The sequence below is a fragment of the Dipodomys ordii genome, unplaced genomic scaffold (assembly GCF_000151885.1).
Source record: "Dipodomys ordii isolate 6190 unplaced genomic scaffold, Dord_2.0 Scaffold54, whole genome shotgun sequence".
Classification (NCBI taxonomy): domain Eukaryota; kingdom Metazoa; phylum Chordata; class Mammalia; order Rodentia; family Heteromyidae; genus Dipodomys; species Dipodomys ordii.
This window is the reverse complement of record NW_012267270.1, coordinates 2,786,275-2,811,465: the sequence shown is the minus strand read 5'-3', so window position 1 is coordinate 2,811,465 and position 25,191 is coordinate 2,786,275. Positions and strand designations below refer to the sequence as shown.

At 42.4% G+C, this 25,191-nt stretch overlaps 1 protein-coding gene across 3 annotated transcripts in view; it reads right to left on the bottom strand.

Annotated features, from left to right (window-relative positions):
* Positions 1-17,873, bottom strand: part of Suv420h1 (suppressor of variegation 4-20 homolog 1 (Drosophila)) — a 38,831-nt gene extending 20,958 nt beyond the window's left edge. For 2 of the 3 annotated variants that reach the window (XR_001175242.1, XM_013021098.1), the window contains exons 1-3: positions 17,332-17,872; positions 8,038-8,185; positions 2,993-3,061 (exon numbers count right to left, since the gene is read on the bottom strand). Coding sequence is in view for 2 of the 3 variants with exons in the window: in XM_013021098.1 (XP_012876552.1) it covers positions 2,993-3,061; positions 8,038-8,185; positions 17,332-17,653 (539 nt within the window). In the remaining variant the exon portion in view is untranslated. Of the gene's footprint in view, positions 1-2,992; positions 3,062-8,037; positions 8,186-17,331 lie in introns of all 3 variants that reach the window. The other variant, XM_013021100.1, reaches the window with a different exon arrangement.
* Positions 17,874-25,191: the final 7,318 nt, after the last annotated feature.

Genomic DNA, 25,191 nt, shown 5'->3' with positions numbered 1-25,191 from the left:
AAAAAGCACAATACTGCAGGCAAGCAAGGGAAGGCAAAGTAAGAAGAAACACAAGAAGAAGATCTTAAGACTGGATTCAAATAGTTGACCAGGGCAAGTTGTCTAGCAATAGTGAAGGAAAATACTAGAACTAAGGAAGAAATGAGGTTCAGGACAGGCATAATGCTGTTCCCTGGATGGGACTTCTAGAGGACTTTAGATGCATTAACATACAGCTATCACCTGGAACTTACACCAGACCCTAGTTTCAAATAACTGGATTTTCACAACTGTTATGAGCACAGAGCACATACATTCTCATACAGATAAATGTAAGGCCTATAAACCTGTATTCAGGTTGTCCCAATGATACTGGAAAGCTGTCACTAAAGTAATCTAAAGATCTGAAGAACTGGTGCGCTACCCAAAGGTCTGCATTAAGTTACTTATGTAGCTATCACAATTGTTTTTTTTTTTCAAGATAAGATCTGAAAATGGTTCTAGCTGTTTAGGGTTATTGCATATGAAGAACAAACAAGGGCTGAGGATACACTGGTAGAGTGAGCTTGTTCAAAATGGTAGAATGCTAACCTAACAAGCACAAAGTCTGGGTTCCACCTCAGGGGAAAGAGAGAGGGGAGAAGGAACAGGGAAAAAACAAGCCCAAACAAAAGCAGCTGTTGGCTCAGGCCTATCAGTTAAAGCAATACAAAATAAGAAATGGTGGCAAACACATGATCCAAGCTTTGATAGTAAGTAGGAAAGCAACAGATCCCTTTTAGCAAATGCAGTAAATTATCCATGATATACAGTAGAAGTACAAACAACAGAAAGAGCCAAGGTATCTTTATACACATCTCTGTTGAACTGAGCAACACTGACACTCCACTTAAAAATAACAGGGCTGTCAGAGAGACTCAAGTTGTAGAGCACCTATGTAGCAGGAGCGAGGCCATGAGTTCAATCTTCAGTAACATCAATCAATCAATCAACACACTTCAAAGGTGGGTGCCAATGGCTCACATCTGTAATCTTATCTATTCAGGAGGCAGAGTTGGGAGGATCAAGGTTCCAAGCCAGCCTGGGCAAATAAATCCAAGAGACTCAGAAGTGGAAACATGGCTCAAGTTGTAGAGTGCCAGCCTTCACTGAAAATAGTGCTAAGGAGAGCACAAAGCCAAGTTCGAGCTTCAGTACCAACACTAAATAAGTAAGTAAATGCATAAATACTAAATAATAGTAAAGAAGAAAACCACAGCAAAATAAGCTACAGACTTTGAAAACGTTGGACATTTGGCTTTATGTGTATTCTTTGCGCTCTTAAACATGTTCCTACCTATCTAAAAACATCTTTCTGGTTGCGTTAGTTTTGTTTATTTTTTTCTTTCTTTGTGGTGGTACAAGAGTTGAAACTCAGGCTTTGCATTTTCTGTCAGCTTTTTCAGTCATGAATGATCCTCTACCACTCAAGTTACACTTCCAGTTATGGCTTCTTTTCTGCTTAACTGGAGATAAGAGCCTCTTGGATTTGTCTGCTCTGGCTGAGCACTGGTGGCTCACACCTGTCATCCTAGCTATTCAAGAGGTGAGATCTGAGGATCGCAGCTCAAAGCCAGCCTTGGGCAGAAAAGTTCATGAGACGCTTATCTCCAATTAACCACCAGAAAACTGAAGTGGTGCTGTGGCTCAAGTGGTAGAGCACTAGCCTTGAGCTGAAGAACTGAGGGACAGCGCCCAGGCCCAGAATTCAAGCCCCACAACTGACCAAAAAAAGAAAAGAAAAAAAAAGAAAAAAGAAGACTAGGTGGTTGCCCAAGGACTCAGGGCCAATGAATGCAAGAGACAGGCCTTTCTTGTTCAGCTCTATCACTGGACTAGGAGAGCCCTCTTGTGTTCCTTCAGGGTTAATCCTGGTTAAGAAAAAGTCTCTTAAAAAAAAAAAAAAGAAAAGAAAAGAAAAATAAAGAAAAGGCTCTCACTTAGGCTTGATATTGAATATCAGCTCAGCACCCTGCAACTAACAGGTCTGGATTACATACTGATACTACAGTGGAATGGATGGATAAAATATGAATGTTTAAGCTTTGTATTAGAGCAGGAGGTGGCAGAGGAGGCAAGAGAAAAGTATTCGTCATTTCTAGTCAATAGGCCCATTTGTCCCTGTTTTGTTTTGTCGGTTGCTGGGCTTGAACTCTGGGCCTGGGCGCTGTCCCGGCGCTCTTCAGCTCAAGGTGAGTGCTCTACCACTTGAGCCACAGCACCACTTCCAGTTTTCTAGTGGTTTATTGGAGATAAGAGTCTAAAGGACTTTCTTGCCCGGGCTGGCTTTGAATCGAGATCCTCAGATCTCAGCCTCCTGAATAGCTAGGATTACAGGTGTGAGCCACTGGCGCCCAGCTTGTCTCTGTTTTTTATTGTTGCTGTTGTTGGCTGAGGAGCCTGAACTGCATGAGGTCTGTGCATTGCTGTTGAGCTTTCCTGCTCAAGCCTTTAGCGCTTTACCACTTTGAGCCACTCATGGCTTTTTGGTGGTTAACTGGAGAAGAGTCTCCCAGGCTTTCAGGAGGTATGAGGAGGGAGGAGGGGGTTAGAAAGGGAAGAGAGAGAAATGCTCACATAATTTAATACGTAAAACAAGTCACAGGTGGACATAATCAATACATGTCCCTCTAAAGAAAGTTCCAGTTTGTAGCTAGTAGGCAAGGAGTCTCAGAATCACAGCTGCAGAGACTCCTGGACCTGAAAACAAGAGCCAAAAACCTACCTGCCACCAGTGCTCCAGCTGAGCCAGGCTCACAGACCTCATCTTAAACTAATGATATTATCACTATAGAATACAAAGGTTTTTGTTTTCCTCTTTCTGTTTCCAAAATGTAAAACTGTTCAAAAGATTTGTTAAATGTTCTAAATAAGTGTTTGTGCAAGCATGTCAAACCACTTCACCATTAGCACACACTGCATAGGCTGGAACAGGTCAGTCAGTACCTCACTGTTCGCAAGGCATTCAACCTACCTCACAGGGTTGCTGTTGTAAAGACCGTCAGACTTTGAAAAATGCCTTGAGCTCCTCGAAGGAAAAGCGCTACATAAATAAAGAACAATAAAAAGCTATTTGTACAACTTGTATTTGTAGTTTAAATAGACTTAATATTTGCTATAGTAGAAATCCTTAAGACAGTATTTAAGAACCTCATGAAGCCCTGGGTAGGCTTAACAGGTAACACTGCCAGGTCTTCCCATCGATTAAAAGGCCTGAAATATCTTCAGGCATTCTAGTCAAGCGCCTGTCTTTAAGTGATAAATATCTACCAGTGGATATGAATAAAAAAGACATGCGTAAGTAAAATGGAAATGAGTTACAGTTGTGAAGGGATGAGTAAGGGCTGTAAACTCATACTGAAATTAGAAAAGTTCCAAAGGAAAGTCCGCTGAGACAATTCTTGTTGCTTTATAATACCATTTCCTCAGCCTTCTGCTGGCCCAGGTCTCTTCCACTTAATATACTGTGAAGTATCAGCACACTCTGCCTAAACAAGAGGCATTATTGAACACCCCCCCCATGTTTACAAAACCCTGCCCCAAGCTCCCTGTGGAAACTCAGAGCTATTATCAACAACTCTATTCAAGAATTTCAGTTTCGTAACTGACAAGTCAATTAAATCTGAATTATCCCCAATAAATTAAAATTAACATCTATACCAAGTACTTATGCTTAGTAGGTAAACATAGGAATAGATGAAATGTAAGCATTCAAAGCCAGGAACAGTGGGTAGTACATGCCTGTGATCCAGAATTCAGGAGTCTGAGGCAGGAAGATTGAAAATTCCAGGCCAGTCTGGGCCATATAGGAAGACTGTCGCAAAAGCCCTTTCCAAACTAACAAACAACAGTTCTCAAGATACAGCTAGTTGTGGAAATTCTCAAAATCACTAAACATAACTTTTTTCTTTTTTGGTTAGTCATGGGGCTTGAACTCAGAGCCTGGGTGCTATGCCTGAACATTTTTGCTCAAAGCTAAAGCTGTACCAACTTGAGTCACAGCTCTATTTCCAGTTTTTTTTTGTTTGTTTGTTATTAACTGGAGGTAAGAGTCTCAGGGACTTTCTTGCCTAGGCTGGCTTTGAACTGCAATCCTCAGATCTCAGCTTCTTGAGTAGCTAGGACTACAGGCATGAGCCACCAGTACTCTGCTTAAACATGATATTTTTAAGCATTATTCCTAAAGGTAAGCTGAAAGAAATAGAGGGGAAGCAAAATGGTATAAAGAGAAACTAAAAAAAAAAAGGCCTACCAATTACAAATATATTAGCCTCAACAAAGACCACTTACACAAGTAAACAGACAGTACACAAAATTAAAATCCAAGATCCATTACCTTCCCATCACTTCTTTTACATCCCAAAGATGGAGAGGTCCATAAAATGATAACTTAGGAGTATTTTATAAACTTCTCCAATAAAGCACTGTTGGTTTTCCTTATTTTCCTTATTATCTTGAAAAATGATTTAAGTCAATACTCTGGTGAATTCTTGCTCAAAAGACAAAGAGCTAAAAAGGACAGTTTTATCTTCAAGTAAGTGCACTAAGACAAAATGAAAATGTGTACACTTCCCTAAGTTGATTAGCTTGATTGATAGGGATTTCAGCGCACTTGTGGGCACAGCTGAGTGCTGAGTGCTTGCTTTACACAGACAAGGACCCCAATTCCACCCCCAACAAAGCTAGGGGAAGAGATTCCCAAATGCAGCTGCTGCTCACAGGAGAGGGCTGAGACCCACACTGAAAGCCTCAGTGGGGGACGAGGAGGATGTCACCTGCATCACCACTCTAGCCTGAAGCCAATCTGCCAGGAGAAGGCTTTGGATACCTCTCCACACACTGTTTTAGGAACTATTCAAATTGTAATGGAATGCTGCACTGAAAACTGTGAGCAAATATTTCTTCTGCAGGGTTTGCTTTTATTTTAGATGCTTCAATTTCTGTGTGTACAGGATGCATTTTGACTTAAAGAGTCCTTAGGCTATTGAGGTCTTAAGTTGAAATGGTAATTGTGTGGTAATTCTGCACTTCACATTTCATTTTCCCTTCCTTCATGGCCTTGGGAATGGAACCCAGAGTCTTCTGCATGGAGGCAAATGCTTCTGATTTCACACTTTATGAATACATGGTTTTAAGTGAGCCATCAGAAACTATAGTTAGGAATTTCTTATCCACTGGCCACATCACATACAATAAAAGCCACAGACCTGATAGATTAAATCTAACTATGCCAAACAGTCTGGGAAATGTAAAGTCCTAGATCCCACCCTAAAGCTACTGACTAAATCTGCATTTTGAAAGGTTGTTGGTGACTCATACTAAACTAATGATAAGCATCGATGACCTCGAGAACTTCTGTAAAAAATTAGTGTTGAGTACTGGTGGCTTACACCTGTAATCCTAGCTACTCAAGAGGCTGGGATCTGAGGATCATGCTTCAAAGTCAGCCCAGGCAGAAAGGTCCATGAGACTTATCTCCAATTAACTACCAGAAAAGTGAAAATGGTGCTGTGGCTCAAGTGGTAAGGACTAGCCTTGAGCTGAAAAGCTGAGGGACAGAGCCAAGTTTAAGCCCCGTGACCAACAAAACAAAAAGGCTGGATAAACAGCTGTTAGTTTTGGGTAAACAGGTGTGGTACTCAGTATACATTATGTTGGAGAGCCGGGAGCCCTGTGGCTTACGCCTGTAATCCTAGCTACTCAGGAGGCTGAGATCTGAGGATCTTAGTTCAAAGCCAGCCTGGGCAGGAAAGTCGGTGAGACTCTTATCTCCAATAAACCACTAGAAAACTGGAAGTGGCGCTGTGGCTCAAGCGGTAGAGCACTCGCCTTGAGCTGAAGAGCACAGGAACAGTGCCCAGGCCCAGAGTTCAAGCCCCACGAGGGGAACACTGAGAGTGAGGGAAGGGGTGAAACTGTCCAATAAGAAATGTACTCATTACCTGACTTATTAGACAGTAACCCCTGAGTACATCACCTTTATAACAAAACAAAACAAAAACCCTAGAGTGTTTCCTATTGAAGTAGCCAACAACAGGTTAACCCTTCATCCTCCGGAATAAAGCACAGGGATTTCAGAATAGAAGTTATTTCACAAGTCATTAATTTTGATAAAGTCATTTTCCAATTTTTCCATATCCTTGTATCTCAATATACAAGGCATAATCAAAACAAGCCCTGAAGTTTTATCACCGTTCAATGGCTCCAAGCCAAACTTAAAAACCTTTGTAGTAGCGGGGCACTGGTGGCTCACGCCTGTAATCCTAGCTACTCAGGAGGCTGAGATCTGAGGATCGCGGTTCAAAGCCAGTCCAGGTAGAAAAGTCTGTGAGACTCTTATCTTGAATTAACTGGTAGAGTGCTTGCCTCGCGTGGATGAGGCCTTGGGTTTGATTCCTCAGCACCACATAAGTAGAAAAAGCAGAAGTGGTGCTGTGGCTCAAGTGGCTAGCCTTGAGCTGAAGAGCTGAGGGATGGCACCCAGGCCCAGAGTTCAGGCCCCACCACTGACAAAAAAAAAAAAGCAGGCCCTGGGCTGGGAAGGTGGCTCAGTGGTAGAGCGCTTGCCTTGCATGCTCGAGGCCCTGGGTTCGATTCCTCAGCACCACATAAGCAAAAAGAAAAAAGCCGGAAGTGGCGCTGTAGCTCAAGTGGTAGAGCACTCGCCTTGAGCTGAAGAGCTGAGGGACAGCGCCCAGGCCCAGAGTTCAAGCCCCACGGCCGACCAAAAAAAAAAACCTTTGTAGTGACTCAGAAGACTACTACAGTGTGTTAAAAAAAAAAAAAAAAAAAGAGGAGGGCTAAAGGGTGACATAAAATCTGTTAAGGTCTTCTAGGAGAAGAATACACTGGTCTTGAAACGGACATGGAATACTTCATTTCTGTGATTAAAGAGATAACAGCAGGACATTGCACAAAAATCCCAAAGGTACCTTATTACCTATTTCTAGAGTCAAAATACAGTCAATGAGTGAAGAATGTGTGTCTTGTTTTAATCTTAGCAAAGGATAAAACTAAAAGGAGCAAAAAGGGACACATTTCCTCTGGCCACCTCTCCTCACCAATTCCTATGCCCCGTTAGTGCTCGTCACCTGGTTTACTGAGTTGTCCCAGACTCTAGGCTACAAAATGCCAGTGTGGGTGTGATGGGGAAGAGAGGAAATGGGCCAGGCTGGCTTGCCACTCTTAAACCTCTGCTGGTATGCTTACCCACCAGACTCAAAACCCTTTGCCGGAGAGGCAGAGATAAAAGCTCAAAGCCCTATCCATTTGGTGACAAAAACAATATAAAACAATGTAAGGATCTTTTTTGAGAGATGATATTTTGAGAAAGAGAATAAAGGAATTAGAGACCTCAGATGCTAGAGGATGAGAGATGTCAAGATTGATATAACAGTAATTGGTAAATATAGCATCTGACACTAAACACACACATCTGTTTGTTTTTTACCTGCATCCTGAATATAAACATGTCCTTAAAAATATTCCCTTTATGATTACTGGCTGAAGTGCAAGTTAAACATGAAGGCAAAATTCCTACATTCAGAGACTTTTTTTTAATACATCAGTACTAGAGCTTAAATTCGAGCTGGACATTCTCCCTTAGCCTTTTCTGCTCAAGGTTGGTATTCTACCATTTATTTAAGCCACAACTCCAGCTTTTAGCTGGATAACTGAAAATAAGAGTTTCACAAGACTTTACTGGCCCAGCTAGCTTCAAACCATAATACTTAGATCTCAGTCTCCAGAGTAGCTAGGATTACAGATGTGAGCCACCAGTGCTTGGCTTCAGTGGCAATTACTTAAAAAAACAAAGTCAAAACTGATGCAGCCTACTATTTAGGCTTGGAAAAAAAAAATCTACTTTCAAGATTGTTCATGATTCTCTTGACACATACAGACCTTCTTTCTATATCATAGCATTTTTCTTTTATGTCATTTAAAATTTTGAACAAAAGTAAAATTAGTACAAATTCAACATCATAATCTGTTCCATTCAGGAGAAAGATTTAACATTACCTAGTATTCATTTTGTGTGTTTGAAAACCTAAATAAGGATCAAGAACCAAACTAGTTGCTAAGTCGTCATTTTCACAGAGTTCCTTGGCAGACATTCCAGAAGATGGTACGTAGCGACTCTGTCCTTCAAATCCTGAGTTGCCATTACCTGTGAAATGCAAAAGAAAGAAAGAAAAAGTAATTAAAACTGACAATTACTTAAACCTATCATAAAAATCCTGAGATTCATTTTTCATTCAGGCTAGTAATCCAGAACTAAAACTGCTTATTTCAATTAGTAATCAAGAAGTTAATATTTCTTGCATGAAACAGAAAAGCCAATGCAGTAACCCTAACTCTAATTCTGATATTGACAGAATTTGGGTAACTGACAGTATTATCAATGTTCCTAAGAGTGAGGTCTGGATAGACAGAAGACTCCTTTGGTTTACTCTCCCTTCCTAGGAGTAACTGAGAAATAAGACAGAGGATGTTCCCCTAACAAGATAGCACACAGGGCCAGTGCAGACAGGGAGGGCCAGGAGAGGAACGCAAGTCAGTTTCTATGGTGTCAGAACTACTGATCTCAAGTACAAAACAGAGTGGAAGAGTTAAGGTCAGCTTCCTGCTTTGGGCATCTGAATTATTACTAGCCCTTTGAGGCCTTGAGGTTAAGAAATGCCCATGATTGCAAAGTGAAGCAGAAAGAAGTGGAGAGAAAATGACAGGCTTGCTTCTAACTAACCTCTGAAACAATTTCAATGAATGGACTGAAAAATGCAACTGAAAGAAATAGGTTTAAATGGAAAAGCAAGGTCGGGAGGGCAGACCAAATTCATGGGGACGGCTTCCTCTGCCCTGGTGAAACTATGTGTATGTCACTGAAAGCCTGCCCATGGAATTAACCATTACTTCAGAGAGGACCCTAGCAGTGTAACTGAGGCTCTCACAACCAAGAAGTAGTACTAGGGGCATAGCTCAAATAGTAGTATGCTTTCCTAGCAAATGGGAGGATCTACCTCAATCCCTAGTGCAGAGGTTTAAAAAAAAACAACCAACAAGTGGAAGAATTTGACTCTGTGAAGTTTAACTTGCTTTTTATATTCCTCCACAGAATGAAACACACACGTAGGTCCCTCCAAAGGCAGGTTTATGATTCTGCAATCAAATTAAGCACATAGGTAAATAAAGAACTATTAAAACTTTTTTTTTTTTTGGCCAGTACTGGGGCTTGAACTCAGGGCCTGGGCACTGTCCCTGAGCTTCTTTTGCTCAAGGCTAGCACTCTACCACTTGAGCCATAACGCCACTTCCAGCTTCTTCTGCGTATGTGGTACTGAACAATCGAACCTAGGGCTTCATGCATGCTAGGCAAGTCTCTAACATTAAAGCCACATTCCCAGCCTGATTTTTTTTTTTTTTTAAGAAAACCAGCAGATTTCTCTAACCAAGTAAGTAGAAATTGAGAAGGAAAAGGGGAATGCAGGGAGTACCCACTCCCCGATCAGGTAGGAGCAGAGGCTCCGTAACAGCGTTACTAAAATAGAATAACCTATATTATACATCCACAGATTTGTGTAACAATCACTCAAAAAAGAAACTCCGTATTCATTACAAGGCATACCTATCATCCTCCATACTGCACAGTCCCTGGCAACCACTAAGGAGTTGCTTATTCTGAAAACTTCACATACATGGATTCTGCAGTGTGTGGCTTTGTGACTGGCTTCTCTCTATATGAGCATGTTTTTCCAGGTTCATCCACGTGATACCATAAATCAGTACTTCCTCCTTTATTATTTTTTGTCGTCCATGGGGCTTGAACTCTGGGCCTGGCCCCTGTACCTCAGCTCTTCAGCTCAAGGCTAGTGCTCTACCACCTGAGCCACAGCACCACTTCCAGTTTTCTGGTGGTTTATTGGAGATAAGAGTCTCACGGACTTTTCTGCCCAGGCTGGCTTTGAACCATGATCCTCAGATCTCAGCCTCCTGAGTAGCTGGGATTACAGGTGCGAGCCACTGGCGCCCGGCTTTTCTTCCCTTATTATAGTCAATGGTATGCCATCGTATGGATGGACACATCTTGCTAGGTGGATATCTGAGTTGTTTGCACATTTTAGCTATTATGAATAATGCTACTCTGAACATCTGAGTAAAGTTATTATGTGTACATGTTTTTCAATTCTATCTACAAGCAGAACAGCTGTTCATACAGTAACTCTTTGTAACATCTATGGAACTTCCAAATGTTTGCCCAAGTGGAGGTTGGTTACATCCCCACTACCAGTTTAAGAATTCTAAGTTCTCTGCATCCTTGTCAACACAAACTACCCTTTTATTGTTGTTTTCTTTGAGGTATAGTCTCTCTATGTTGCCCAGGGTTGGCCCTGAATTGAACCTCCTGCTCCAGCTTCCTAAGTGTTGGGATTACAGGTGTGTGCCACCACACTTGCCAGTGTCTGATTCTAGACATCTTAGAAATCTCATGGTTCTGATTTACATTTCATAGTGATTAATGATGTTAAACATCTTTTCATGTGTTTAATGGCCTCTGCATCTGGAGCAAGTTGTGTCTATTCAGATCCTTTGCTCATTCTAAAACTGGATTTTGTCTTTTATTGTTGCTTTTGAAGAGTTCTTTGTATACTCTGGATTCTAGTTCTTTGTGACACACCATTTGAAAATATCTCCTGTGGTCCCCTTTGCTTGTTAGTGACCCTTAAAGGATAAACACTTACCACTTTGATGGACTTTGTGTTGTTCCTGTCTGTATATTTAATGTCATATCTAAGAAAACAGTGTCTAATCCAAAGTCAGGAAAAATTTTGTCAGGATTTTCTTCTAGGATGTTTATAGGTTTTGCTTTACTTTTAGGCCTTTGGTTCATTTTGAGTTACTTTCCACATATGGTGTGAGCTGTGCATTCAACTTACTCCATCACTGTCTTGATTATCGCAGCATTGTAGCGAGCTCTGAAACCATAAAGGTTTAGTTCTTCTTTGTTCTTTAGCAAGATTGTTTTGACAATTCTGGGTCTCTGAAATTTCCTTAGGCATTTTAGGGTTGGGTTGTCATTTTTTGTGAAGAAGCAACTTAGGATTTTGATAGAGACTCTGCCAACTCCATGGGCCAGTCCAGGAGTATCGCCACCAGATCAATACTGTCTTCTAAGCAATGAACATCCATGTGATCCACTTATTTAGGTCTTAAGTTTCTTCAACAGTTTTACAGCTTTCAGAGGTAAGTTTTGTGCTGTTGCAGGTTTTATTCCTATCTTTTGGGATGTCATTGTAAATGAGATTTTTGTGTGTGGTGCTGAGGATAAAACCCAGGGCCTTAGCCATGCCAAGTGAGTGCTCTACTTTAGGAATTTTAGGGGTTTTTTTTTCCTTTTTCTCTTTCTTTTTTCCTTTTTGAGGCAAGGTTGCTTATATAGCCCAGCTGGCCTCAGACTCCTGAGGGCTGGATTCTGACTTTGTATTTTGCAACTCTGACCAACTTGCTTATTAACTATGATAGTTTTTGGCAGGTTCTTCAGGGTTTTCTATACATGCAATTTTGGTAGTGACTCTTGATTTTTCAATTTAATTGGATTGAGAGGCCTAAGAGATCAGTAAAGTAAACCCCTGGTTTGTCTGTGAGGGTGTTCCACAGATTATGAGGATTCTGAATTAATCCCTGGTTTAATCAACCGATAGATTCACAATTTAAATACACCACTGGGATGTGGCTGAACGGTAGAGGGTGGGGCCCTGTGGGGGAAAGTAGGTCACTGAGGATATGTATTGGGGGCTTTTTGTTGGCCTGCTTATTCCTGCTGCTGCTTACTTTGTTTCCTGTCTGCCAATGCTCTCTGCCACGTTTGGCTTTCTCCCCTGTCCATACAATGGAGCCTGTAGTCCTAGCTACTCAGGGAAGTCTATGAGACTCTTATCTCCAATTAACCATCAGAAGTGGAGCTCTGGCTCAAAGTGGTAGAACCCTACTAGCCTTCAGCAAAAAAAAAAAAAAAAAGCTCAAGGAAAGCACTACAACCCTGAGTTCAAACCCCACAAACAACAAAAAACTTTTCTCAGGTGTTCTAACAGATCAATAATATAAGTTGCTTTTCTACTTCTTGCTGAATCTTAGATGGGACCAGGATTTGGATGCAGGGTCGTGTGCTTGCTATGCTAGCATCTACCCTGAGTTTATGCCTCTCATTGGGTTTTATCTGGTTTATTTTGGAAATAGGAGTCTGTGACAGACTTTTTTCCCCCCAGGTTGGCTTTACACTTGGATCCTCCAGATCTCAGCGTACTCATAGTTAGGATCACAGGTGGGAACCACTGGTGCCTAGCTGGTTCACTTTGTTATGCAACTGCTCTTGACAGAACCTCTAGCGCAGTGATTATAGATGTGGTGAAATTGGATATCCTTGTCTTGTTCTTATATCTTAGGGAAAAGCAGTTTGTCTTACCACAAATCTGGTATCAGCTCTCTCATGAACATCCTGTATCAGGTTGAGATTTCTTCCTATGCTAGTATTGGTTCCCATCCCAAAAGTGTGTTAAATTTTGCTAAATTCTTCTCCCAAATCTACTGAGATGATTGTGTGATTTCCTTTTTTTGCCCTTTATTCTACTGGTCTAGCTTACTGTACTGACTTTCAGGTGTCACATCACTCCTGCGGTAAGTGCCATTAGGTCATGCTATAGAATGAATGGGTATACTAGCACTGGGGCTCGTGCCTTTGTCTGGCTTTCTCACTCATGGCTGGTACTCTACCACTTGAGTCATGTCTCTACTTTACGCTTTTTGCAGGTTATATGGAGATCAGAGTCTTGAGAATTTTTCTGCACAGACTGGTCCAAACCTTGATTCTCAGATCTCAGATTTCTGAGTAGTAGGATTATAGGTGTGAGCCACCATTGCCCAGCTAGAATCTCTTTCATATGCTACTGGAAATAGACACACACACACACACACAATTTAATTTTTGGATGGTGCTAAGTATTGAACTCATGGCCTCATGCATGTTTGGTAAGCACAACACCAACTGAGCTACTTCTCAGCTTGATTTGTTAGCATCCTATTTACTTTTTTTATTTTTATTTTTTGGTCTGTTGTGGGGCTTGAACTCAGGGGCCTGGATGCTGTTCCTGAGCCTCTTTGTGCTCAAGGCTCTCACTCTACTACTTGAGCCACAGTGCCACTTCAGGTTTTTGAGTAATTATTTCGAGATCAGAGTCTCACAGGGACTTTTCTACCTGGGCTGGCTTTGAACTGCAAACCTCAGATCTCAGCCTCCTGAGTAGTTAGCATGACAGGTGTGAGCTACTGGCACCAAGCCTTATTTAGAATTTTTATATCCATCTTCACAAGAGATATTATAGTTTTCTTGTAATGTTTGGTTATGGTAGTAATAAAATGAGCTACGAAATATCCCTTTCTTGTTTATTTTTTGGAAGAGTTTGTGAAGAACTGGTATTAATTTTTTAGACATCTTAAAGAAGTCATCAATAAACTATGGATCTGAGATTTTTTTGTGGATAGGTGTTTTTTGGTTTTATTTCTCTCTCTCTCTCTCTCTTTCTCTTAATCCTGGGGCTTGAACTCAGAGCCTGGGCATTCCCTAGCTTTTTTGCTCAAGGCTAGTGCTCTGCCACTTGAGACACAGCTCCACTTCTGGCTTTTTGGTGGTTAACTGGAGCTAAGAGTCTCATGGACTTTGCTGTCCTGGCTGGCTTTGAATTGTAATCCTCAGATCTCAGCCTCCTGATTATCTGGGATTATAGGCATCAGCCACCAGTGCCTGGCTACATTCTTTTGTGTATCACTATGGTTTGAAGTTAGGGCTTCACACTCATTAGGCAGGTGCTCTACCACACTAGGCCCTGGTTTTGTTTAACTACTGATTCTGGCTGGGCGCTGGTGGCTCATGCCTGTAATCCTAGCTACTCTGAAGGCTGAGATCTGAGGATCATGGTTCAAAGCCAGTCCAGGTAGAAAAGTCTGTGAGACTCTTATCTTGAATTAACTGGTAGAGTGCTTGCCTCGCGTGGATGAGGCCTTGGGTTTGATTCCTCAGCACCACATAAGTAGAAAAAGCAGAAGTGGTGCTGTGGCTCAAGTGGCTAGCCTTGAGCTGAAGAGCTGAGGGATGGCACCCAGGCCCAGAGTTCAGGCCCCACCACTGACAAAAAAAAAAAAGCAGGCCCTGGGCTGGGAAGGTGGCTCAGTGGTAGAGCGCTTGCCTTGCATGCTCGAGGCCCTGGGTTCGATTCCTCAGCACCACATAAGCAAAAAGAAAAAAGCCGGAAGTGGTGCTGTGGCTCAAGTGGTAGAGCGCTAGCCTTGAGCTGAAGAGCTGAGGGACAGCACCCAGGCCCAGAGTTCAGGCCCCACGACCGGACCCAAAAAAAAAAAAAAAGCAGGCCCTAAGTTTAAATCCCAATACGCTCTCCTCAAATTTACTAATTCAATCTTGTATTAGCTCTATTTTTATTTACTTAATCATTTGAAGTAGCTTATTCTAGAAGCTGTATCTATTTTATCTAAGTGTGTAGTTGTTGGTGTTATTCAGTTACGTCATCTTTTATTTTTGTAAGGCAGTAGGAATGTCTTTTCTTTTATTCCTAGTCATTTGAGTCTTTTTTTTTTGCTTTTGTTGATCATTTCAAATCATCAATTTTTATTTATGCCAACTGACTCTATATTTTTTTCCTACTCTTATATTAACTTCTATCCTTATTAATTTTCTTCCTTCTACTTGCTTTGGGTTTGGTTTGTTATTCTTTTCCTAATATTCTAAACGGAAAATTAAGTAATTGGTTTGAGACTCTTTTGTGGTGGTTCTGGCTGAATACCAGGGCAGTGTATTCAGTTAATCCCCACTTGAGCCATGACCACTCCCCCTTCTTGTTTTAGTTATTTCTTAGATAGGACTGCATGTTTTTGCCTGCACCAGCCTCTGTCCATGATCGTTCCATGTCTGTTTCCCACATGGCTGGACTTACAAGTATAAAACACCATGCCCAGTTTATTCTTGAGATAAGGTCTTGATCATTTCTTTTTGCTTGGGCTGGCTTTGAGCTATGAACTCCCAACCTCTGCTTCCTATATAGTTGGGACTATAGGCATATGCCAACATATCTAGCTAGAACTCTTTATTCACCTCAAAGTGTTTTAGGGTCTTTTGATCCACTGGTCATTTAAGAGCATGTTAATGAATTAGTAAATTCCCCAAATTTCTGTTACTGATTTCTCCTTTTTGGGGAGTAGGTGGGAGAGAGTCCTGGGGCTTTAATACAGGGCCTGGAGCTATCCCTGAGCTTCTTTTGTTAAAGGCTAGCATGCTACCATTTGAGCCACACCTCCACCTCTGGCTTTTTTACTAGTTTATTAGAGATAGAGAGTTTCATAGACTTTTTTGCCCAGGCTGGCTTCAAACTAGATCCTCAGATCTCAGCCACCTGAGTAGCTACAATTACAGGTTGTGAGGTTGCAACGCTCCATGTCTGGTTTCTAATTTTACACCATTGCAGTTGGATAACATACTATGTATAATTTTCAGTCTTCTGAGTTTATTGAGACTCGTTATATGGCCTGCCACTGGTCTGTCTTGGACGATGTCCCGTAAGTACTTCAGAACATGTATTCTGCTGCTGTTGATCCTCTGTCCAGTTGTTGTATCTGCTCCTGTCTGTGGATATTGATGTATCCATCCATTTCTTTCTTCAATGTCAGTTTCTATCCCATGTTTCTTGGGGGCTCTGAGGTTAGGTACAGCTGTTGTATTTTCTAACATGGAGCAACTCTCTGTGTTCTTCTGTTTTTCTTCATCTCTGTCTCTTTTTGACCACTCTTGCCTAACAACATTCCATGCTGCTGTCTCCATGTCTTGGGTTTTCCCAACCTATCCTATGTTTACATGGCAAAGTGGGATCCATGTAATGATCATTTTCTAAGTTCTTATGTGTTTCCAACAATTAAAACTAAAACCTTTCTGCACTTTGATGCATAAAAACATGACAATGTATTCCTAACAACTGACCACAACCATCACAACTGAGGAGAAAACCATATGTGCTGAGCCCTCAAGGGAAGAAAGCCCGTGCTGACACAGACCACAGCCTCAGGTGAGCTGGTATCTATCTATGCAGAGGAGAGACCATGTAGTCTCCAGTTCACTCCTATCCTTATCCCAAACAGGAGCTACGGTGGTTCACTACAGAAACAGTGACCTGGTCTGGCATGAGAAGAGTAAGGGCAGCCTGGGCCCAATGAACCGCATGAACCCCTACAGGGTAAGGAGAAGGAAATGAATGGGAATTGGTACTCTATGTGAGAGTGTGCTGAAAGCTCAGGCTAATTAAACTAACAGCAACCTGCCAATCCTAACATTAATTAAGAATATTCAATGATGGCCAGATTACTGTTGAGAGAAAGAAAATCTGAAACTCTTAACGTGGACACATACTTTTGGACCATTAGATATAATCATATGTTTAGGCATTTTAGGATGAGAAAAACTAAGAGACTAGTGCCAAACCTACAATGTTCTGAGTTCTCAAAAAACAGCCTCATTTCTGTGAAGCAGTGCAGAGGTGACACTAAGTTGCTTCACTGTGGGGACAGGCGGTGCTCAGTCTATAGTCCAAGCTGGCCTGAATGCTACATAGCCAGGTAAAGCCAGAACTTGTAAGTCTGCTTCTGCCTCCCAAAGGCTAGGATTACAGACATGTACCACATGCCTGGCTCTTAAAGCAGTTAGTTCTATCTATTCTCCATTTTCCTTATTATACACATTAAAACCTAATATTCTACTCATCACATAAGTTAGAGGTGACTTCATTATTTATGTTATCCTATCAAACATTTATGGACGTTACCAAAAAACTACACACATACTTACATCAAAGGTAAAACAGTAAGATCAATGGTATTTTAAAAAGTTTTTATAGAACAGATCAACCATTCAAATACAAGTTCTAAGAAATACTATGTTATAGATTTTTTTAAAGCACAATTAAGATTGTATACAGCATTAAAGTTCAATTTTATGTAGACCAGTTCCTTGGGAAGTTGAGGTAATAGGATCACTTGAACCAGGAGATCAAGTCCAATCTGGACCATACAGATAGAGGATCCTGTTCTGGGGGAAAGTGGTGTAATAAAAATCGATATAGCTTTGAGAACAGAAAGATGATACTGTTAACTATGAGAATGTGCTAACTTGTTTTGATGACAAAAAGAGAACAATCCACATTGCAAACTGGAAAGAATTGCTGCCCCACACCAGAATGAGAACAGTGATAGATGACATGTACATACATCTGCTTGACCTCCTCTCCACTGTGTTTCTGCCAGTCTTCAGGGTATCCTTGCCCGTGTGCTGTAATTTTGATTGATTCTGCTGATGGTCATTAGACAACTTGCCTCCATTTCTCCTGCCATTCACCACCATGTTCTTGGATTCTCCCAACCACTTCATACCCACAGACAGCCTGACCCAGGTGCATTTAGTCACTCTCTTCAAATAGCTTAGAGAATAACTGCAATGTTCTCTCCTAACAGAAACAAAATATGAAAAACAAAACAAAATGGAGGTAAATACATGAACGACCATGCTAAATAGACCGTAAGAAAGATACATGACTGAAATTAACTTAATAATTATGTCTCCACACTTTTATAAACTGTCATGGCTCCTTCAACCATGTCACAGGATCCTGGACTACATGTCCCAGACTTTACAAAGCATATTACGTAAGGCAGAAATTCATTTGGACTTATTTGGCCCAACAAATATTTATCTTTCAGTTACCAATCAATAAGAATTATCTTTGCCTTATGTGCTGATACCTATGTATAGTTCTATAATTTGCTCAAATGGTTTATTTTGGTAATGGTCTATGAACTCTGTTAATAAATCTATAAAGAAATTACCTCTTTAGTCCCAAGGAAATTTTATAAAAGGCACATAGGCAAACTTTTGTCCACCATGGTAAGGGCCTACTATTATGCTAGCTATCACTCATAACTTACAGCATAAGAAAACTACAAACTAAATTTAATAGAGGAACAAGAATAAGGCATATAAAGGACTATGCATCTTTTTTTTTTTTTACTGTTAGTTTGAAGTCACTGTTGAAGGTATTTAAGGTACCAATGTACAATTATCAAAGTAATGACTACATGGAAATCCTGCCTTATGGTTGGTACCTTAACAATGGCAGCAATACCAAGAGACTATGATATCTTTGGTAATGAAGAGATGCCCCTCACAATCTTTATTTTAATTAGATGGAGTTGAGAACTGAATGGTTTGGGTAATGAGGGATATAATTTATAAAGAACTTTGCAAATGAGGGTTTCATGGATGTTTGCTACTAAATGGATGAGAAAAAAAAAGATATCCGTGATAATGCTTTATGAAGGAATTTTTTTTTGGGGGGGGGTCTGGTCATGGGGCCTGAACTCTGGGCCTGGGCTCTGTCCCTCAGCTCTTCAGCTCAAGGCTAGCGCTCTACCACTTGAGCCACAGCGCCACAGTCCGGCTTTTTTCTTTTTTGTTTATGTGGTGCTGAGGAATTGAACCCAGGGCCTCAGGCATGCAAGGCAAGCGCTCTACCACTGAGCCACCTTCCCAGCCCTTCATGAAGGAATTTTGGAGGTGTCACTCAGTGGCAGAGTGGCTGCCCTAAGTTCACGCCCTAAGTGGAAGCCCTAAGTTCACACCCCAGTACTACACACACACACATATACACACACACACACACACACACATGCACACACGCACAGTGCAGAGTGAACTAAGGCTAGGAATGTAGTTTAATGGCAGAGCACTTGCATGGCATGCTGAGGCCCTGGAATTAATCCCCAGCAACTTCCCCTCCCCCGCCACACACAAATTTAAAGTAAAAAGGCCTAAAGGGGTCACAGGGCCTGAACTCTGGGCCTGGGCGCTGTCCCTCTGCTCTTCCACTCAAGGCTAGCGTTCTACCACTTGAGCCACAGCACCACTTCTGGCTTTTTCTGCTTATGTGGTGCTGTGGAATCAAACCCAGGGCCTCATGCATGCGAGGAAAGCACTCTACCACAGAGCCACCTTCCCAGCCCCTAAAGGTCTTTTTAAAGGAATTACAAAAATAAAGACCTTCAAAGCTAACAGCAACTCCTTCAACACACAGAATGTGCAGTGTGTGGCCACACACTCAAGGCCATGTAATCAATCTGCAACAAAAACTTGCAACAGCACTTTTGTGTGTGTGTGTGTGTGTGTGTGCTAATCCTAGCGCTTGAACTCAGGACTTAGGCATTGTCCTGAGCTTGTTTGCTCATTTGAATCATTGGAACCACAGCTCCACTTGCAGTTTTTTGGTGGTTAATTGGAGATAAAGGTCTCACAGACTTTCTTGCCCAGGCTGGCTTCAAACCATGATCCTCAGATCTCAGCCTTTTGAGTAGCTTATAGGTATAAACCACAGCACCCCGCTGCAACAGTACTTTTATCCAAGGGTCTCTAAACTTCAAGAAACATAGTCAATTCCCTTTACCTTATATAAGCACAGAAAAGTAAACGTGGTCAGTTCCTGGGGGAGAAGACGCTGACCTCACACATATAAGCATGTGTCCCACTACTGAGCTTCACTCCGTGGAAATGCTTATCTGGATGTGCCTCAAAACCCCAAACACAAACCCTCAGAATTCTTTGTGTGAATTCACAGTAAGATAAAATGTGCATGTGAGCAACATGATCAAATGAAAGGTAAAAGAATACCGGACTGAGGTTAAGGATAGTCTTTCAATTGACCTCTAATATCAGGTTTTTTTTTCATGGTCCCTTTTCTATTTAAATTCAATTTATATTCAGCTTTTAATGTGCTTGTCTTTTTTTTTTTTTTTTGCTTTATGTTTAAAACTTCTCTTTCTGTCTCTCTCCTTTTTTTTTTTGTCGGTCATGGGGCTTGAACTCTGGGCCTGGGCACTGTCCCTGAGCTTCTTTTGCTCAAGGCTAGCTAGCACTCTACCACTAAGCCACATTCCCTGTCCAAACCTTTTTTTTTTTTTGCCATTTATGAGGCCTGAACTCTGGGCCTGGGCACTGTCCCTCAGCTCTTCAGCTCAAGGCTAGCACTCTACTTGAGCCACAGTGCCACTTCTGGCTTTTTCTGCTTATGTGGTATTGAGGGATCAAACCCAGGGCCTCATGCATGCAAGGCAAACACTCTACCACTGAGCCACCTTCCCAGCCCTGTCCAAAACTCTTTATTGTTATAATAAAGGTGAAGGGTTACATGTACATAAGTCAGGTAATGGGTACATTTCTTTTTGGACAATGTCATCCCTTCCCTCATTCTCTCCCAGTAATTGTGCTTGTCTTTTGATTCTTCTTATAGGCTTCATTAAACCCACAGGGCATCAGTGCTGCTCAGATTCCAAGAAAGGGCAAGTAAGACTACATCATATATATATAAGCCAAACAAAATTTCTGTGCCACAATTTTTCTTTAAGTTTTGATATGTTTCTTGCCTGATAGACAATAAAATGGGTAAGCAAACTTATTCTTTCAACACTAGCACTTGAATCCCCTAGAAGTCCCATTAAAACAGCAATTTTACTCAGAGGAAATTCTATCCACCTAATTTTTCCTAAGAAGTAGGAAAAGTCCATCAACACAGCATTTCAACATTACCACAGTTCAGCCCATTAAGCAGAACAGAGGCTGAGATCCAGTATAGTTTATACTTATTTCAACTAAATGTGGGTTATCAGTCGAAATGGTAAGAACTATCATTTGGGTCTCATACACATGGTGGCAGATGACTACTACTGCTTCAGCAGAAGGTCTGCAGTGCACCAGGCATCTCACAGAGTGAGGCGGAGGCACTAACACGAGTGTGTGTGCCTGTGGCCACACACATACTGTCCATGTGTGTGTAGAACAGTGGGCAAAAAGGCAAAAGACCTTACCCACCAAGCTCACAGATGAACACTGTATAATTTTATGAAAGTAATTGTAATAACGTCATCAATAATTTGGCTGGGTGCTGGTGGCTCACACCTGTAATCCTAACTATTCAGGAGACTGAGATCTGAGGATCACAGTTTGAAGCTAGCTCTGGCAGAAAAATCCCCATGAGACTCTTATCTCCAATTAACCACTCAAAAACCGGAAGGGAGCTGTGGCTCAAAGTAGAAGAGCACTAACCTTGAGCAAATTGCTCAGGAACAGCGTCCAGGCTCTGAGTTCAAGCCCTACGACTGAACAAAAAAAAGGTCATCAATAATTTAGGAGTTATCTATCAATTTTTAGCTAAAAATAAACATTATTCATTACCAGTCATCATTTTGCTGCCTGGATGAATGTGGAATCTGTTCTTTCATCTTTCCTATAGGACGCCAAAAGCTATCCAATCAATACTAATGCACGCTAAGAAGGAGCAGGAGTTAAAGACATCCGTTGAAGTGAGATCTAAAGGCTTCATGGGCACCAAAGAGGCTTTCTTGGTACAGTGTGTCTGCCTTACAACACATGAGTCCATAGAGAAATGTCTCATTGGTCATGGCTGGCTGACAATATCTGAATATTAACTACTGAGTATATTTAGAAGTATAACTTATTCTCTCGATTTTATTCCAAAACTGGCAGGAAAAAAAAGAAAGTAGTACTGGCCACTCCTTAAGTGGCCTAGTATCCTAGGCCATCATCTCTATTCTGTTCATCTCTTTCTCGGTTCTGATTTCCCAATATAAAAATGTCAGAAAAGTTTTAGAAAGCCCTACATTCCAGATGCCAGTGCTGCAGACACTGAGGGTGCAGTGGGAAAGAACAAGGCTTCTGCCCTCATCCATGCTATACAAGAATCTCATACTTTTGGGGCTTTCAACTGAAAAAGTAAGAAATACTTTGTTAGGAAGAAACTTACTAATAATGAAGCACACTGGAGAAAGTAAAGCAGTAAACATGGCAGAGAATGTTTCAGGTAGAGGAGGTGATCGCAGCTTTTTCTAGGAGCACTAAAGGGAAGCTGGCAGCAATTGGAAGTGTTCACTAGGTCAGAGGAGGCAAGTGCCAAGGCCGAGGCTGCAACAGCCCAGGAGCACAACGGAGACTTAGGCACATCCTCTGGATGACCTGAAAAGCAGAAGACTGAAAGGACTGGCTGTGGTCTTCCTCTTCTGGTCCCCAGTGCTTTGGAAACCACACAAAACCAGTTCCAAAAATGGCACAGAAGTGCCATCAAGAAATCGGATCAGCCGGGCGCCAGTGGCTCACACCTGTAATCCTAGCTACTCAGGAGGCTGAGATCTGAGGATCGCAGTTCAACGCCAGCCCGGGCATGAAAGTCTGTGAAACTATTATCTCTAATAAACCACCAGAAGGGGCTGGGAAGGTGGCTCAGTAGTAGAGTGCTTGCCCTGCATGCCTGAGGCCCTGGGTTCGATTCCTCAGCACCACATAAGCAAAAAGAAAAAAAGCTGGGGGTGGTGGTGGCTGGGAAGGTGGCTCAGTGGTAGAGCGCTTGCCTTGCATGCCAGAGGCCCTGGTTCAATTCCTCAGCACCACATATGCAAAAAGAAAAAAGCCGGAGTGGTGCTGTGGCTCAAGTGGTAGGGTGCTTGCCTTGAGCTGAAGAGCTGAGGGACAGCGCCCAGGCCCAGAATTCAGACCCCATGACCGGACCCAAAATAAATAAATAAATAAATAAAACAAACTGTAAGTGGCGCCATAGCTCAAGTGGTAGAGTGTTAGCCTTGAGCTAAAGAGCTGAGGGACAGCACTCAGGCCCAGAGTTCAAGCCCCACGACTGACAAAAAAGAAAGAAAGAAAGAAATCTGATCACAGCCGGGCGCCAGTGGCACACGCCTGTAAGCCTAGCTACTCAGGAGGCTGAGATCTGAGGATCTCAGTTCAAAGCCAGCCCAGCAGCAAAGTCCATGAGACTCTTATCTCCACTAAACCACTCAGAAAAACGGAAGTGGCGCTGTGGTTCAAGTGGTAGAGTGCTGGCCTTGAGCTAAAGGGGTGAGGGACAGTGCCCAGGCCCAGAGTTCAGGCCCCATGACCGACAAAGAAAAAGAAAGTAAGAAAGAAAGGGGGGGAGGGGGATAGGAGGTAGGGAGAGAGGGAAAAAGAAAAAAAAAAAAAAGAAACCTGATCACAAAGAATCTCTTAAAGGGGTAGAACCCCAAGGAGAAACAACAAGAAGGGCTTTAAGATGCAGCCAAACAATGCCAAGGCCAAGAGAGCACATGTAAAGCTGTCAAGCCCTCATAAAGCCCAAAGAGGCCAACAGATGCAAGCTCCAGCATCCTGCCCACATCACCCACCAAGTCCTGGAAGCATATCTGCATCTATACTGCCAAGGGTCACAGGTTCCGCCTGCCCAAGGCCAAAGGCCAACCTGCAGCTCCAGCTTCCACTCTGACTCAAACTCCTGCTCTGCTTAGGATCCCAAAGTTGTCCAACCCCCAATGAAGGCTCCATTGTAATGTAAGGATGGCTGAACGGTGTGACACCCTGGCTGCCATGTGCGGGGGGGGGGGGGGGGGGGGGGCTGGTTGTCTTATGTTGTTTCTACAGAGAATAACAGGGTCCAATTTGTCTTTTGTTTTTTTTCCAGTTTTGTGTGAGTGAGAAAGAGAGAGAGAGGGAGGGAGGGAGGGAGGGAGGGAGGGAGGGAGGGAGAGAGTGTGTGTGTGTGTGAATACTAGGGCTCAAATGTAGGGCCTTTTACTCTCCAGATATTTTGCTTGCAGTAGGTGCTCTACCACTTGAGCTCCACTTTCAGCATTTTGCTAGATCATTAGTGGTAAGTCTCATGGACTTTCTGCCCAGGCTGGCTTCAGTGCACGATCCTCAGATCTCAGCTAGGATTATAGATGTGGGCCACTAGTCCCAGGCTCTAACTCAGTTTCAAAGAACCAATGTGGCAGCCTGCTATGTGAAGAGTCACAAATGAATACTTTGCCAAAAGCTACTACTGGGGGGTTTGAGCTTGGTGTCTAGCATTTGCCTAACAAGTGCGATACTTGAGCCATGGCCCCTCCCATAAGTTAATACTTTAAAAACTAAATTGTAATGACAGCTAGGTGTTGGTGGCTCCTGCTGGTAATCCTAGCTACTCAGGTGGCTGAGACCAGGAGGATGGCAGTTCGAAGCCAGTCTAGGCAGAAAAGTCTGGAGACTCTATCCCCAATTAACTAGCAAGAAAGACTAGACTGGAGCCAGACTGGCTATCAAGTGGTAGAGTGCCAGCCATGCACGAAAAGAAAAAAAAAAGCCAGGTGAGAGCTTGAGGCATCAAATTCAAGCCCCAAATCAAAGGGGAGCAGGGAGTTATAATGAAGCCACAAATAATTTCTAGAACAAGACAAAGGAGAGAAATGGATAACTGTAACAAACGGAAGAACTAGTGGGCGTGCAGCAGCACAGAGGGAAGGTGTGGGTTTCAGGGTCCTTGCTGCAGGTTTTACTGACAAAGCCCCTGCTCACACTGAAGTGGAAGTGAGAAGTGACAGAGAGGACTCAAATGTGCTTCCAAAGAACAGAATTCATGAACACAAGCAGGTGGCAAAGACTGTAGGCAGGTCACATCTGGTTATTTCTGAGGTTCAGGTAGAGTAGGCAGCTGATACAGGCCTGGGGTATAGGTCCAGACTAGACCCAGGAATCTAGGGCCAGAGCACCAATGAAGTAATGAAGGAGAGAATGGGTGAAATAAGTCCAAGAACTGAGGGGACCCACTGATCATGCAGTCAAGATAAGCACAAAGCGGCCAGAACAATGAAAAGGGGCAATCAGCAGGGAAGGAGGAGAACAAGAGCAAGCCCCTGACAGTGCTTCAAGAAGGGATCAAGCTGGGCAAAGGCTACAGAGGCCCAGAAAGTACATCTCTCTTTCTAAGTCTTAACTTCTGGATGGGACATGATGACAGAGCCCTGTTCAGAAACTAAACAAATGTCTACATGAGACAATGCCTTGACACACGGGCTGAGGAATACAGCAGGCTTTTGCTTCACACACAGCAGAAGAGTCGAGGAATAGCAAACAAGTTTCACATGCCAGGAGACACTGAGCTGTGTCTTCTAAGTGTTTTTAGAGACTAAGTGAACTCTCTGGATTGAGTCCCATAGGTCATATGAGTGAAGAGTGCAGTGAAACTCCAGGGCCTTGGCCCTCCACAT